The 16,615-nt window shown below is 38.5% G+C and overlaps 1 protein-coding gene across 3 annotated transcripts in view; it reads left to right on the forward strand.

Annotated features, from left to right (window-relative positions):
* The window catches only part of HTR4 (5-hydroxytryptamine receptor 4), a 198,826-nt gene that overhangs the window by 1,940 nt on the left and 180,271 nt on the right, over window positions 1–16,615 (forward strand). For 2 of the 3 annotated variants that reach the window (XM_003933996.3, XM_003933995.3), the window contains exon 2: window positions 15,943–16,015. In XM_003933996.3, coding sequence (XP_003934045.1) covers window positions 15,990–16,015 — 26 coding nt within the window. In that variant the 5' untranslated portion in view covers window positions 15,943–15,989. Of the gene's footprint in view, window positions 1–249; window positions 16,016–16,615 lie in introns of all 3 variants that reach the window. The other variant, XM_074379593.1, reaches the window with a different exon arrangement.

Genomic DNA, 16,615 nt, shown 5'->3' on the forward strand with positions numbered 1-16,615 from the left:
AATTGTAGCCCACTGAAGCTAGCAGGAGCTTCAGGGAGTGTTTAGTCCAGCTCATATGGAGCAGAAGGAGGCCTGAGGTCCCAGAGGACAGTCATGTCTCTGGTTCCTCTGAGTTATCTGGATTTCAGTCCTGATGCTGTTCCTTCTAGGGCCACCACGTCCTTGTAGCCAACAAATCAAATGTGTAGTATTTCACCCTGCTCTTCCAGGCCTCCCTGCTTCTATTCATCTCCTCATCTCCTCCCCCAGCTTCACAGACTAAAGGACAGCACCTGAAACCCAACGTAAGCATCCTGCTACCCCAAACCACCTCCTGATTTTTCTGCCTGTTAAAGAACACCACCATCCGCTACATCACCCAGTCTGGGAACTGAAGTCACCTTTTTATTCCTCCTCTTCCTTCATCAGTAGCTGCCATCGTTTTCATCAACAGGCAGGTTTTATCTGTTTTCTCTCAATACCTCTTAAATCTATTATGTTTTTCATTCCCACTGCCACTACCTTACCAAGTAAGACCTTTATTTGGGAGTTTCTGGAGATAGGAATAGATATAGACTGTGATCACTGAAAAAATGCAAAGCAAATACATGAAGTCAACACCCTTGATATTATCACTGTCTGATTAACAAGCAAAATCAGGTTTTTGGAAGAATCTGGATGATGGCTGTGGTATCATTTTGTGACATAGATCATTTGTTTGCTTTTCTAACTTTTGGTTTCTTCACCTGTGAAATGTGATTAATGATTTCAGCAAGAATCTAGTCACTAGATCATTTCCAAGGATTCTCTCAATGCCAAAATTCTCTGATTGTCATTGATATTCTTGGTTTTAGCAAGAAACATTTCATCTAATTTTTTATGGTTACCTTCTGATACTTAACCAGTCAATTTGTTGGTATGAAAATTCAATTTGTTGTTAGGAAAAGCAAACTGGCAAAGAGGGAAAGACTGAAGTACACTCTTGACTTCAGTTTGATGTTGAAGCTCAACTGAATACATCAAGCCTTAGAGTTGGAGGAGTCTTAGAGGTTACCCATTCTCACCTCCCATCAAGTGCCGGAATCTCCCATATCATTGCCTTTTGAATACTGAAAAATGTGTCCGGCCTTATTAAGGTAACTTCACACCATGCAGTTATTCAAGATTTCTTGGCACTGTTGGAATTTCGAGGTGGATCGTTCGTTGTTGTGAGGACTGTGCTCTGCACCATAGAATGTTCAGCAGCGTCTCTGGCATTTATTAGATGCCAGTAGCAACCCCTACTTGTGACAACCAGAAATGTCTCTAGGCATTGCTAAATGTCCTGTGAGGATGGGTGGGAAAGTACCCCTCCTCCCACCAGTTCAGCTGAAAACCACTGCTGTAATTCAAGCACGAGTCTTGTAACCTTGTACAGAAACGTCTTACAACAAAGTTTTTAAATAAACAGATGAATTGCTGTGTTGCTAGCTGCCTTCCCACTCCCTTCCAACTTTATCACCCTCACACATTTACCTTTATCCCTCCCGGTTTTCACTGCCTTGTTGCTATGCCTGGAAATGCTCAACATGCTGCTGAAGGCTGAGGAGCATTTGGGAGGCAGTATAATAATAATCTTAATAGCTCACATTAATCTAGACCTTGATATGTGCCAGACACTGTTCTAAATGCTTAATGAAAATGATCTTATTTAATCTTCATTAAGAATCCTATGAAAGAGATACTTCTGTTACTCTCATTTTAGCAATGAAGTAACTCAAACAGAGAGGTAAAGTAATGACCCAAGTTCTCTCGGCTATGGAGTAGTGAAGCTGAGGTGGGATCCTGTGTTGTCTGATTCCAGAGTCCATGCTCTGAACCTCCATACTATAATGCCTTGCGTGAATGGGATCTCGGTGTTACAGGGTGGAAAAGAGCTTAGATATCCCCAAGCCCAGTTGTAGATCCAAGTCTGCCTTTAGAAAACAGGAGAGACTATGAGTTTGTGAGTTGTGTTGAGCTGAAATGTGATTTCACTCATTTTTATTTCATCACACCCTCTCTGTTATTCAGAAATAGCTCAAAGGCATATGTAGAATGAGAGAGGTGGTGGCAAGGTTGGGTAATAGAAAAGTGGGAAGGTGCAGGGGAAAGGAAGGATGGAGAAAGGAACAATGTATGATATCTTTATTTCTCCATTAACATCTCCTTACCATCAATCTAGACTTTAGATATTTCTTCTCTTGTCAAAATTAAAGTTGCCATATTTTAAATCAACTCTCTCGTTACACTTCTTGGTTTGCCCTTTGATTCTTTCATTCGGCATGCTGTTGACTTTTTATACTATTAAGGCAGTAGAAAGGGGTACACATTTGAACGATGGGAAATACAATGTAAATGGCTATCAAATAGAGTTATTCATAGGGCTAGCCTTAAATATAGTCAGAGTAAGAGTGACTGCCAATTACCAATAACTAATATGCTTGCAAATCTAAGGCATGTCTAAGAAGGTTGACTATTTTTTTAAGACACTGTATCAACAAATTCACCGGTTTGGTAACTGCCAGTGAATAAATGATAGAACACTGGCTTTACCAGCCTCATGATTGGGTTAAGATAGTAGTTCTCCAACTTCCATGAGCAACAGAATAATTGAATTATTTGTAACACAAAGGATAAATGCCTGAGGGGATGAATACCCCATTTTACATGATCATGAAGTGATTATTACACATTGCACACCTGTATCAAAACATCTCATGTACCCTACGTACCCACAAAAATTATATATTAAAAAATATTTTAAAAAACATAGACTGCTGGTAGGTTGAGGTCTGAGATTTTAAATTTCTAATAGAATCACAGGTGATAATGTTGCTGCTGGTCTTGAGACCACTGTTTGAGAACCATTGGGTTAAGACCTGAAGAATGAAAATGAAACTCAAAATCCAGCCACCTGGATTTTTAGAATGAAAATATATTTGATTTTAATATAACTAAACATTTGGATTAATGAGAATCAATGAGTGGAACCAGACTGAAAGGTCAATAAATTACTAGGGATGAATTGACATTTCTTGCTAAGCAACTAAACATTGCCTCTTGTTTTGAGTTTCAGAAAAACCTTTGCTTTTTCTCAACAATTGTACTTCTAGATTGGATTAATTCTAGTCTTAGATCTTGTCATATTTCTTGTCTCCACCTACCCTCACTGCTACCTTAATCTGGATGATAAAATTCCTCATTACTCACAGAGTAATCCAAATCAAAATTCCTTTAATATCTTGTCTACTGCTAGATAAATTCTGGAGTCTCTTTAAGTTAAAAAAGCTATATTATCTGCCCATCCAGTTTGTATTTCTTCCCTTTCAAATCCACATTAGCACTATGGAGAAATCCAACAGAAATTTAAGTCTGCACATTTATGTATAACTAATTAAATTTTTGATATTTCAATCAGAAAGTTTCTTTTAAAACCAAATTTCAAACTCAATCAACTCCTTCCTTCTTCTTGAATATCAGCATCTATTTTTTTTTTATGATTACACATTCCTCATCCAAGCAAGGTGTCTCTAAGTACTTGCTCAGAAAGTTCTGTTCTGAAACTCAGATTTGACATAATATTTATTGAATATTTGATAGGCTGTGGAGTTTCATACATCTAGTCTTCCTTCATTTTTCTACCAATTCCTGAGAAAAGTATTCTCTTATTGACAGATGAGAAAACTAAGGCCTAGACACATTAAGAAAACTCTTGTATTAGTTAGAAGGCTAGGTGTATTAGTAAATACATTTATTGGTTATACATAATAGAAGCCAACACTGGTTATTTAAACAAAAAAGTTGAAATGCATTGAAAGATAATAGTACTTTTCCTTAGAAGTTAAAGAACTGAACTCCAGGAAGGATGGGAAACCAGCCAACTCTGGAAAACACCGCTCCCAGAGTTCATGACCCTTTCTCCATTGCTCTGCCATTAGTGGTACACATTCCCAGGAGTCTGTTCTCTTAGTTCAGATTCTCAAGAAAGAGATCTGATTGGCTCAATTGTTTATGGCCAAGAAGCCATAGCAGAAGCATAGTTGCCATAGGCTCATCCCTGTGGTCGTGGTCGATTTTTCCAATCACAAGTGGTCTTGTGGATGCCCAAATAAATGTCCTCTCCTATCACACAACTAGTATGGCAAAGACAGGATTTAAACTCAGGTTTGACTTCAAGGCCAGTATTTTTCTTCTCCAAAAGGGATGTTGGACAGAGAATCACATACTGTGGCTTGTTATAAAGACAATCTGCCTTTGTTTTTGAGGTTCCTCCACATTAGGCAACCCTGACACAACATCCTGATCCTTCCATTAGTGCATCTGTCTTGAACTCTGATGCTACAGAGGGCACATCCTGGCTCCTCTCTGTCCACCTGGTTTCTGTGTCATGTGGCCTGGCTTCTCATTTTGCTCATGTTTGTCACATCTGTTCACCTAGTATGACCTAACTCACAGATTGTACCCCATCTTCTACCTGTACAGTAGATCATCATTGCTGATGCCAAGCACTTACCATGAGCATTGCTGAGAGCTCTGTATCTCATTTAACTTTTCTAAAAACCCTGTCGTTGCCCTTTTGGGGGCTTATTTTTCATTATTTTATTATGAAAATACAACTTAAGGGGAAAGTTGAAAGAACTATATAGTGAACACACATATAGTCACCAAAAAGATTCTATAATTATCATTTGACCGTAGTTGCTTTGTCATATTTCTGTCTATTCACCAATCCATTTTTTGGATGATTGCAAAGTTGTTGTTTCTTGTTCTTGTTTTTATGCTGAAGAAACAAACCAAGACAGGTGACATGACCTGCCAAAGGCCACTCATGACGAAGTGATTGGGCTGGGACTTAACACTGGCAGTCTGACTTCCCAAACCACCTTCTCTTTTTTGTTGGTTTTGTTTTTGAGACAACGTCTTGCTCTGTCACCCAGGCTGAAGTGCAATGGCATGATCTCAGCTCACTGCAACCGTCACCTCCTGGGTTCAAGCGATTCTCCTGCCTCAAACTCTCGAGTAGCTGGGACTGCAGGCGTGCACCACCACACCCGGCTAATTTTTGTTCTTTTAGTAGAGAAGGTGTTTTGCCATGTTGGCAAGGCTGATCTCAAACTCCTGACCTCAGGTGATCCGCCTGCCTCAGCCTCCCAAAGTGCTGGGATTACAGGTGTGAGTCACCGCTCCTGGCCCAAACTACCTTCTTAACCACCAAGCAGCTTTGTCTCCTCTGGAAAGGGAGAAGGAAAGACTCACTGAAGTTGAGGTGGTGGAATAGCGATGTTTAGTGCCCAAGTCATCTGATTCTAAAGCTCCCATAATTTCTATTACATTGAACCACAAAAAATCGTCCACCTTCTAAGTAGTAGTGTTTTTTTGCTCCCCCAAAGATCAACAGTTTTGGTATTTTACAATCTACCTCACATCTGAAAAATTTTATTTTTGACACAGATGATTTCATAAAATGAATGAACTCTTTTTTTCCTTCTCAATATTTAAAAATAATTTATGAAAATGACAGACTGAGAAATTACCATTTTGGATAACTTTTTGCAATGTTCAGAGGACTTTCACATATGTTATCTTATTTGAGCTTCATGAGTAGCAGCGGGTCTATAAGACAGGTGGGCTGGATGTCTTAACCACAGTGAACAGCTATAAACCTAGGGCAAAGCAAAGAGCTCAAAGTCACATGATACCAAAAGCAAAGTTGGGCCTTAGTTAAAAACTTATTTTTTTTCAAGTGCTGATAGATATTCTGGAAGCCTTGAGAGGCCAAATAAATACTCGTTAGTAAATTAAGCTTGGCAAGCTGAGATGGGGACCACTGAGATCTGGATATTTTGTGGGATAACTTAATGGTTAAAGATCTGGGCTCTGGAGTCACTGCCTGGAATGGCTTTGGGCAGCTCCTCTTTCCTTTGCCTCAGTTTCTTCATCTGTGAAATGAGAATAATTGCAAAACCTCCTCATAGTGTGCTGTGAAGGTGAATGAGGTAATGCATGGGAAGGGTTAGGTTCTTGGTCTGTTATAAAAATGTGCCATTGCTCTTCTTCTGCTTCCTCCCTGGGAGCCCTTTCTTCTGTGTAAATGGACCACTCTAAAATCTGTGGGTATGGTTTTATTTTTTCTCCAGGGGTTGGTTTAGAAACTCTTGGTAGGAGACTGTAGACAGCAATCTTTCAGGAGGTGACATTTTATTAGTCTAGGAAACATGCAGATTTTGCTCAGGAATTTTCATCTAAGAGGCTCTCAATAGCCTATGTCTTTTAAGATTGCACTGGCATGTTTCATTAGATATGATGATCAGCACATGATATCTGAAATAGGGAATTCTGTATAAGTGGTTTCCTAATTTATGAGGTTCAGAAGAAATAGCACAGAGTGAGGATAGTAGAGGTAGACATGCCTGCAGAAACCTTCCTCTTGGCACGCATAGCATATGCTATAATCGTAGTCTCTCAGCCAATGAGGCATTTAAACAGATACAGAAAAGTCATTAAAGAGGATTTCAGAAGGGTGTGTTCACCTGGACAGAATTGCACTCTATCCTGGCAGTGCAGGGTTTCTACCTGAACTGCTCTCCAGGAATCATCTTCATCAGAATCACTGGAGCATTTGCTAAAAGAAAGATTCCTGAACCTACTGATTCAAAAATGCTTTGAATATGTTGATGTCTGAACCAACAGTTTGCCATGAGATTTTTAGATATACTAACGTTTGAGAAGCACTTCTATCAACAGCATAATTCTGTAAGATTCAAAATGCTAGCTGTAATGAGTTAATTTAGATCAAATGTAAATTTTGGTATGACCTGCTCACAATTCCAGGCCTCTGAAATCAATAATGACAAGAACCCTTGGACATTTTCAAGCTCAGCCCTTAAGAGGCTTATCTTATAGAGAAGAGGAATAATTTCTGTAACCATATCCCAAAGTAGGCGAGATGGTGCCCAGCTGCCTTTTTGAAGAAGCAGAGTAGGAAACATGTACCCTCCAACGATTGGAACACAGAAAAGCTGGAGTCCACCTTATTACAACAGCTGGCTAATATCATACTGTGAACTCACTGTGCACCTGCTTTATAAATGTTCATTTTCTATTTTTAATTTTTGCATCAACCTTGTGAGGTTGTTGGTATGTTTACCCCCATTATACAGATGAGGCTGTTGAGGCTAAGAAAAGTCAAGTATTTTGCCCAAGGTCATATTGCTAATTAACAGAAGTAGGACAGATTCCAGGGTTGTGCTTTGAATCAGGGGTTGGTAAACTATTTGGCCCACTGCCTGTTTCTGTATGGCTTGCAAGCTAAAAAGAAGATATTTACATTTTTAATTATTTGAAAAAATCAAAAGGAGAATAATATTTTGTGATAAGTATAAATTATATAAAATTCAAATTTCTATGTCCATGTATTTCGTTTTATTGGAACACAGCTGTGTCCATCATTTATGTATTTTTTTATGGCTGTTTTCATATGACATAGCAGAGCTGAGTAGTTGTGACAGTGACCTTATGCTCTGGAAAGCCTAAAATATTTGGTAAATAGCCAATTACAGAAAAAAAAATGCCAACACCTGTTTTAAACCATTATGCCAGCATTTCTCAAACTTCATTCGGGTTCTACTTCGTGATTCTTGCCACCCTTTCATACCATCTGGAACATTAACTGTGTAACATTTTTCTTTAGATCAATTAATTTTCCTTAAATAAATTTATTTTATAAAGAAACAGAAATGAAAGCAAAAACCAGTACCAATTGCAAGAAATAGAAAACATCTGTAAAAATAAATACAATATACCAAGAACAATGTATTTGTGTTAGATTTCAGCGAAATAGCTGGAATGGACAATGCTGGTGTTGCTGCATTTCCCTGCAGATTCCCTGACCATTTCTGTGTAAGCCATCAGACTTCCAATGATGAACCTGCAACATTTTTGCAGGGCTGGTGTCAGTCTACTGGAATCCCCTTTGCACACAAGCACAATAAATTGAAGGTGCCTGAGAATCCAAGTTCCACTGTGGATAGTTCTAACCAATAAATGGTGGATATGGGAGTATCTATACTCCACCTTCCTACCCCCTCGTCTGGGATGATTCTGAGGCATATGTTTTATACCATTTCCCAATGCTTCCTTGTGGGATTAAGTTTCAGTGGCTTAATAATACACATCTTATTGGCTGTGTCTCATTCTGTTTTTTTTTTTAATATTATTATTCTCCTATCAGTGTACCAGCACCTGCCAAATTAACTATGTACATTTAGTCCTTATCATAAGATCTGCTTCTTGGGGTACCAACTAAGACAACAATGTCTCTAGAAAAAAAAAATGGTGAGCTTCAGACCTATTCTTCTTTATTATAAAAGAGAGATTAGAAAAATAACAAGAGGGTTTTCATAAACTAGCGCCTATTTGAGTCCTCTTCATCAATGTAAACAACAGTGACTAAAGTAGAAAATGAAAACAGAGCCCATTTTTCACCGTGTGATCCGATGAGTACTTAGTGCTCTAGATACCTACTGCCGAATTCCATGTTCCTTCTCCGGTGGGATGTGAGCAACGCTTGAAGAACTGCTGTTTTGCCACGGTGGTTCCCAAAGAGTGGTCCCTGAACCACCCGCAGAAGTCGTATCTGTGAATTTGTTAAAATGCGGATTCTCCATTCTAAAACTACTGTATCAGATACTTGGGAGTAGGGGCCAGCATTTTTGTTTTTACAAGCCTCCAGGTGATTCTGATGCATGCCTAAACTTGAGAACCAAAATAGTTCTGTTCTCATTGCATTCCTGGATTTCATCAGAATTCATAATCATCTAAGATTGAATGCTGGCTTTCTGGCCTCTAAGCCTCCCACGGAGGTGGATCCTGTCGCTTGCCAAGGCACACAGATCAATAATTGGACAGCACCGATGATTGAAGTGATCTCCCTCACAGCGAGTCTCCAACTTCTCCTGAGCCTTGCACCCATTTCTCCTCTGGAGCCACAAAGACAAGGCTAATTCCTTCTCTAATTATCAAGTAGAACTTTCAGATTATGCCATGCCATTTATTCTCAGATGCTTACTGATCAGGTACTATATCTCTTTTCTCAGAATTTTTGGTCAAAAGCAGCTGAAATGTTAATCAAGTGATACCAAAAGCACATACACTAAATCTTCTCTTTTTTTGCCCACAAAATTCTCAGATTCACACTTAATTTGTTCTGATTTCTTGGTATCTCATCATATTCTTTGGTGAAAAATAATCTCTGCCTTTGAAAAAAAATAAACCTGATTTATAGAAACACTCTACATAGATCCCATTCAGTACTACATGAAATGGAAGTCCATTTTACCTCTTTTTTTTTTTTTTTTTTTTTTTTTTTTTTTTTTTTTTTTTAATGAAGTCTCACTCTGTTTCACAGGCCAGAGTATAGTCGTGTGATCTCAGCTCACTGAAACCTCTGCTTCCTGGGTTCAAGCAATTCTCCTGCCTCAGCCTCCTGAGTAGTTTGGATAACAGGCACCTTCCACCATGCCCAGCTAATTTTTAGTAGAGATGGGGTATTTTTAGTAGAGACGGGGTTCACCATGTTGGTCAGGCTGATCTCAAACTCCCAACCTTGTGCTCCTCCCTCCTCGGCCTCCCAAAGTGCTGGGATTACAGGAGTGAGCCACTGCACCCAGCCCATTTTTTTAACAAAGGTAGATTGGATATGCCTCTTAAATATCCTTTCATTGGTTAAGGGCTGTTCTATATATCAGTTTTTTGACAGACATGCTAAACTTACCAGCTGTGATATAAATTTACCCAGCTGAGAAATGTGCATTTACTTTGAAAAAAGGTAAAAACCCTTTGCATTCTAATTGTACATATCAGTATAGGTGTATTTCAATTACAACAGAATTGGCTTCCATATTGGATATTCAGTTATGGAAATGAAATGGCTAGAAACTTTTTATTTAGGATTAAATCTTTCTAAATGACTTAGTTCAAATGGCATTTTTACTACCAGCACTATAACGATTCAACATGTGGAACACAGACTATTTTTTTTCTTAATAGTTTGTACACATGTTTACCTGTACACTGCAATTTAGAGCTCTAGATAAACAATATAGTTTTTTGGTGAGGGACTAATTTGTAGGCAGAAATTCTTTTAAAGAGAATGTATCAGCTGATTAAGGTCAAAAAATTGCAAAGACAACATCCTATAAATTCTGAATGTTTCCCAGAAAACAAAATCCAGGTAAATAGTCAAGGAGAGGATTTTTCTTTCTTCCATTTGGTGAGAGTATTTTCTCTGTTGCAAGTTTTCAGATGATTCGATGATTTTTTTCATACTGAAGGTCAAGAGAGTTTCGGGTACAAGGAAATCACAATTATCATAGAATTTATAAGATTGTTTGAGGGTTGCTTGCTTGTGTGATCCTAGTGGGATTGTGTGTTTTAGTGCATTTGGCAGGTAGTATGTTAGAGCAGTGAGGTAAGAAAGCCAACAGCAAGCCTTTGGACAGGTAATTCTTATCCAATGTCTAGTCTTACACATTTCTTTTACTTTTGTTCTACTTGATCAGTGGATGGAACCTATTTGAGACATTCTACAAGTTTCCTGTAACTTTAGAGAAGTTCCAATTACTTGACATTTCTCCCTGGGGTTCATCCTCTGCCCCATTCCATTCTGCAATTGGGAAAATTGAGATCATGAATAGTGAACAGACTTGCCTAAGAATAGGACAATGAGTTAGTAGCAGGATCAAGTGGAGGGCCTAGTTCCAGTAACTCCCTCTCCAGTGGGCTATAATCAATTATTCCATTATGTCAGGCTCCCACCCTTGGTCTGGCTGTTAACATAAATAATGTTTTACTTACTCCTGACACTTGTCCCCAAAAAAGGGTATTGGATATGTCCTTTGATGTAGAAATTTAACCCGTGTAGCTATACTCTATTTAAAAATGTGGTCAATCCAAGCATGGTTATGCATGAATATCTATCCATGCAACCAAAACCAGAGAAAACAAAACAAAGCACAGCAAAGCAAGCTGAGATTATGACATAGCTCCAGGTTGGCAGATGTTGGCACTGTACCAAACTACATCGATATTTCATTCCAATAGGTGGGGACTATTTACAGGTGAACCTTGTGCTCACACTTCTTATAATAGAGATGCAACTACACACCTTCTGTTAACCATTAACAACTGTTCCACAGCAATATTTTGGAGAATTCCAAATCAAAAACAAGGGTAAAGATGGGATGCACTTACCTTTTGGGTTTGCCCTTAAAACTCGTAAAGCCAGAAAACCTAGGATTAGATAGAATTGGTATTGAGTGGCTTAAACAAAATAAGCTCTTCCTCCTCCTCCTCCTAGTCTTATAAGGAAAACTCAGATTCTGAATATATCCATCAAGAAAAAGAAGCTCAAGGGAATCTAATAGAGATTTTGTTGCTGCAATTTTACTTTTATGATAGATAAAATGTTCTGAGTAATTCCGGTGGTTTAAGCTTGTCCTTCATGGTCATGAGCGACTACTGAGACACGGGTTTTTACCTCACATGGTAAAAGTGTTTGTTTGACTCCTCACCCATCCCTTTTCCAGAACTTGCCAAGCTCTTTTTCCAACGATCTAGGACTCTTTATCTGAAGGGGATTAGTATGGAGAGTATAATTTCTTGTCCCTTAGCCCAGGTGATAGGGTACAGGGTGACTGTCATTAAAACACACTCACACCCCACATGCATACACACCAGGTATTAATGGATTTGAATTGGCAGAATTTTTAGCAGTGACACAACTTGCACCTGAACATAGAAGGTGTTCTGGGTTGATTGTGTTTTTAATTAGTAAGGCAGTGTTTTGTGAAGAAGCCAGAAATATAAGTATGCAAGATAAAAGCACTGGTCCCTTCCACATCCCCCTCACCCTATGCAATCTTCCCAGCAAGAGATGTTCCTATAATCATGGCTCTGATTAGTTCTCCCTAGTGAGCCCTGCAGAAAATAGTGGAGCATAATCAATTAATCAAATTAGGATAGGTACTAATCATCAACTCCTCCTTCCTCTGTTCCTTTCTCTCTGACAAAATACATGCTATCTCACTGGTTTGTTAAAAGGCAATCATTTTAAATTTGCTCATTGGGTTTCAGTGCACAAAATCTAATAATGTATATGCTATGAATATATAAGATTTTCCTTGGGCTGTTAAGATTTTCACATGCAGTTTTAATGATACGAACTTTAGGTTTTAATGGCTTTTAAAGCTGAAACTATCCATCTTTCATTCCTTTAAATCTGTAAAACAATACAATATTGATTCTATTGTATATTACTCAGGATTCATTTGCTTGCTGACTGGAACACAACTCAAACTGGCTTAAGGAGGAAAAAAGAATTTGTGGGCTCTAGTAATTAGGACATTCAAGTGTAAAATTATCTTAAGACACTGCTGGATCTTAAGCCTCAAATTATACAGGCAGGACAGTGGCATTTCCTGTGTTGCTCCTCTGCTTTCCTTTGGGTTAGTTTTCTTCTCAGACAAGCTCCTCCCATAGGGTGGCAATGATGGCCACCATCAGCTTCAAACTCTCTGACAACACCAGGGGAAAGAGAGATTCTTTCTAGCAAAAATTCTAGGCCTGGCTTTCCCTGGTCCAGCCAGTAACCTAAGGGATTCTTGTTGCCAGGAATGGACCATTATGATTGACCAGCCCTGCTGATGTGTTCATCACTGGTGGGGAAGGGGTGTTTCCAGTAAGGAAAAGCAAGACACTATTCTCAAGGAAAGATGAAATGGACGGATAGCAGAAAATTATAGTAAATGTTCATTTTCATCAGGATACTCTCTTGCTCCAGTGAAAGGAAGTACAATAAGAATGATGTAAGCTAAACCTGGAGTTTTGGAATTCACAGCCCTGAATTCTATCCCCAGATTAGTCAAGTGCTAGCTGTGTATGACTTTGGCAAGTCAATTAACCTCTCTGATCCTCATTCTCTTCAGCTATAGGATGGAGGTTGGAGGAAGAGAAAAAGGGCAATGTCTGGCACTTATTAACACTTAGCAAAGGGTAACTAATTCAGATATAATGCTTTTGCTTTCTTTAAATTACAATATTGTATTCTGGAATGGTCCATATATTACCTCCCAGTGTGAATATAAAAAACTCCTAAGTCTCAGTTTCCTCATTCGCTAAAATAGTGAACTACTTAGTTAACTCAATAAATATCTATGATGAGGATACAATATACTAGGCATTTTTCTAGGGCACTGAGGATGTCACAATAATCAAGACAGTGTCCTATGCCCTTTTGAAATGTATGTTCTAGTGAGTGAGACAGATCACAAATAAAAAAGCAATTGACTATATGTATATATAATATATATACTGGGAAGAAAAAATAGAACAGAGAAAGAGGATAGTCATTTTTAGAAAATGGGGTGTGAAATTGTAGTTAGGTGTTGAGAGAAGACCTGTCTGAGGAAGTGATATTTGAGCGGCACCCCTAAGGAAGTGAGGGAGTAATCTATATGGTCACATTCCAGGGAAAATAGGCAAAGTGAAAAGGCCCTGAGGTGGGAGTCTGCAGTGATGGCCCCAAAAAGTAGCAAAACCAGTGAAATGGTGGGCAGGGAATGGGAAGGGCATGGCTACAGTCGAGTTTGTAGAAGAGCTGGAGCCAGATCATGTAAGTTCTGGTTAGCTATGATAAGGAATTTGGATTCTATTCTAAGTGTGATAGGAAGCCACGAGAATTTTATGCAAGCAAGAAATGACCTGACTTACATTTAAAAAATATCATTCTGGCAGGAGACAAGTTGGTGGTGGGGGTGAGTATTTCAGAGAAAGAAATTGGTGGCTTGGACCCAGGTGCTGGGTCCAGAGGTGATGAGAAGGGTCAGGTGAAGGAATAATTTTTTTTTTCTTTCTTTTCCTTTTTTGTATTCTTTCTTTTTTCTTGAGACAGGGTCTCACTTTGTCACCCAGGCTGGAGTGCAGTAGCATAATCAACGCTCACAGCAGCCTTGACCTCTTGGGCTCGGGAGATCCTCCTATCTCACACGCCCACCCCCCAGGTATCTGAGACTACAGGCATACGTCACCAGATCCAGCTAATTTTTTGTAGAGATGGGGTTTTGCCATGTTTCCCAGGCTGGTCTCAAACTCCCAGGCTCAAGCAATCCACTCGCCTGGGCCTCCCAAACTGTTGAGATTACAGCGTGAGCCACTTTCCCCAGCCAGGAATCATTTTCAAAATAGAAAGAATGAGTTTGCTGATGTTTTGGTCTTAGGGTATGAGAAGAAGACTTTTTTGTCTGAATCACTGGGTAAATGGTGGGCTATTTACTGAGATAGAGAACACTGGGGGAGAGCAGGCTTTTGTGCTGGAAATGAGAAGGAAAGAGTTTAGTTTGAAATGCTTTTTAATCATCCATCTTGAGATGCTGGATGGGCACTGTCTATGTCTAGGAAAGACTCGATGTAGGGATAAAATTTTGGGAGTCTACATTGAATAGTATTGCAATTGTACTGTATTTTCAGCCACCAGATGGATGTGATCATCTCAGAAAAAAATTTAGACAGACGAGGAAAGAGGATTTAGCCCCATCACTTCAATAGTTAGGGCTTTGCACTTGTATATTTCCAACCAAATATTATTCTAGATTCAAAATGTAAAACAGATAGATGTGGACAGAGCTTCTTTACTTCACATTAGGAAATGGGGCTCAGAGTCCTGCAGGTAGAGCCTTCCCCATGTCCGCCCCAGGCCCAGAAATGCCCATGAGAGCTCATTGTCAGAGGCTCTGAGAAACAAACATTGAAAAACACACAGAGTCCAGGTCTTTCCAGATCTAGTGATTGCTCATTCGCTTCCTGGCTGCCAGCCACATCTGTTTAACTCACCCTGGCCAAGGTATCTAAGGGCCCAGGCTGAGTTTCATGGTTATGTAGATAAACAGATTTCCAGTTTCTTCCTGATAAGATTCAATTCGAAAACTAGCAGAACTATAGAATATCAGAGCTAGGAGTGGACTCAGAGATTATTTTTTCCCAATCTCTTCTCTTTACTGAGAAGTGAATGATGATGCTCAGAAAGAAAAGGACGTCCTCCTGGTGACCCTGGAAGAAACAGTCTGGCCCTGCCACTACATTCATCGATTCATGATGCTGTGGAACAGATGTGATGAAGACAAAGGAATTATTTGCAAAAATGGAACTGAATATTTCGTTAAGAAGGTTGATTTTGTGGAGATCAGTGACTGCCCATCCATTACAAACTACAAGGTCATCTAAGAATCTGTGATGGAGGAACTTTGGTAATTTGAAAGTTAACTCTCCTCAACTGGGAATTCTTAGCCTGGAGTTCCTAGATGGGCCTGGAGTTACTGAATTCCTGAGTTCAAGGAAGCATAGACTCTCTAGAGAGTGTGCATATGTGTGTATGCATATCTATTTTTTGGGGGGCAGACCGTTCTCAAGAGTTTACTAGATTCTCAAATAAATCTGTGATTTCCTACCCTCAAAATGGTTTAAACATTTATTACTTTTTAAAAAAATCCTCATAGGAAACAAAATGATTGACCAGTTTAGGCAATGTGCTGTTTTAATCATAATGAATGTAGCTACCTATTTTCACTAGTTACTGTCCTAATGTAGATCATAAAAAAGCCATGTTTCTGGGAAAAACAAAAAGAACAATAAACAGAGCAAAAAGAAATATCCATATGCTTTAGTCAACAAGCAATCAGTAGGATGTAAGTAAACCTTTTGTGACACTTGGCTATACCATACCTCAATATGCCAAAAGCTTTTTGCTATAGTATGATTTATAAAATATTTCTACAAAACAAGTCATAATAGGAAACAATAATTATTTGACCTTCTTTTTTTTAAAAAAAAAAGTCTTGCATTTTTCAATGTTACTTTCATTTTTAACATCTTTTTAATTCCACATTGTAGGACCCTGTGGGCACTGAAATCCAGCTCACTCATGCTTATTTCCTGTAATGGACAAACTTGATGCTAATGTGAGGTATGTTACCTTTCTGTACATATTGTGCTGTAAACTGTGAACATTTCTGCTATGAAGCCTCTAAAAATCTGTTGTTATAGAGTTATAAAGTTGGTGGATGTGGATTTTCTTTGATGTTTCATATACAATCATGTCTATGGTACTGTTTGATTATTAGCATTTTATTATTTTTTATTATTAGCGTTTTATTATATTTGGAAATGTAATATGGCAGTAAATGTTCGCAGTTTCCTATACTAAAAGTCTGCATTATTGAGATGCTGTTTGAAAATAGATTATTCATCTCTGTAATAGGAAGAAGATGTATTTAAATGGGGGCAAAAATAGCTTAAGAATATCTATCTGTACACCTAAACTTGAGACAAATTCACATTGCTTTTTATAGCAGGTTCTAGTTTGTCCACTTCTTTTCTTAACTAGATGATTATATTATGTGACATAATGGTTGCAGGGCATAGTTACACAAAGCTAAATGGTTTTTGTTTCATTTTGATTTGTTTTCCTGTAATTTATGCAAACCTTGGAGCTGAAATAATACTCTGACTCCTAGGGAAGATTTTTTTTTTTTTTTTTTTTTTTTTTTTTCAAAAAAGGCTTGCT

This window comes from Saimiri boliviensis, chromosome 1 (genome assembly GCF_048565385.1).
Source record: "Saimiri boliviensis isolate mSaiBol1 chromosome 1, mSaiBol1.pri, whole genome shotgun sequence".
In the NCBI taxonomy this organism is placed as follows: domain Eukaryota; kingdom Metazoa; phylum Chordata; class Mammalia; order Primates; family Cebidae; genus Saimiri; species Saimiri boliviensis.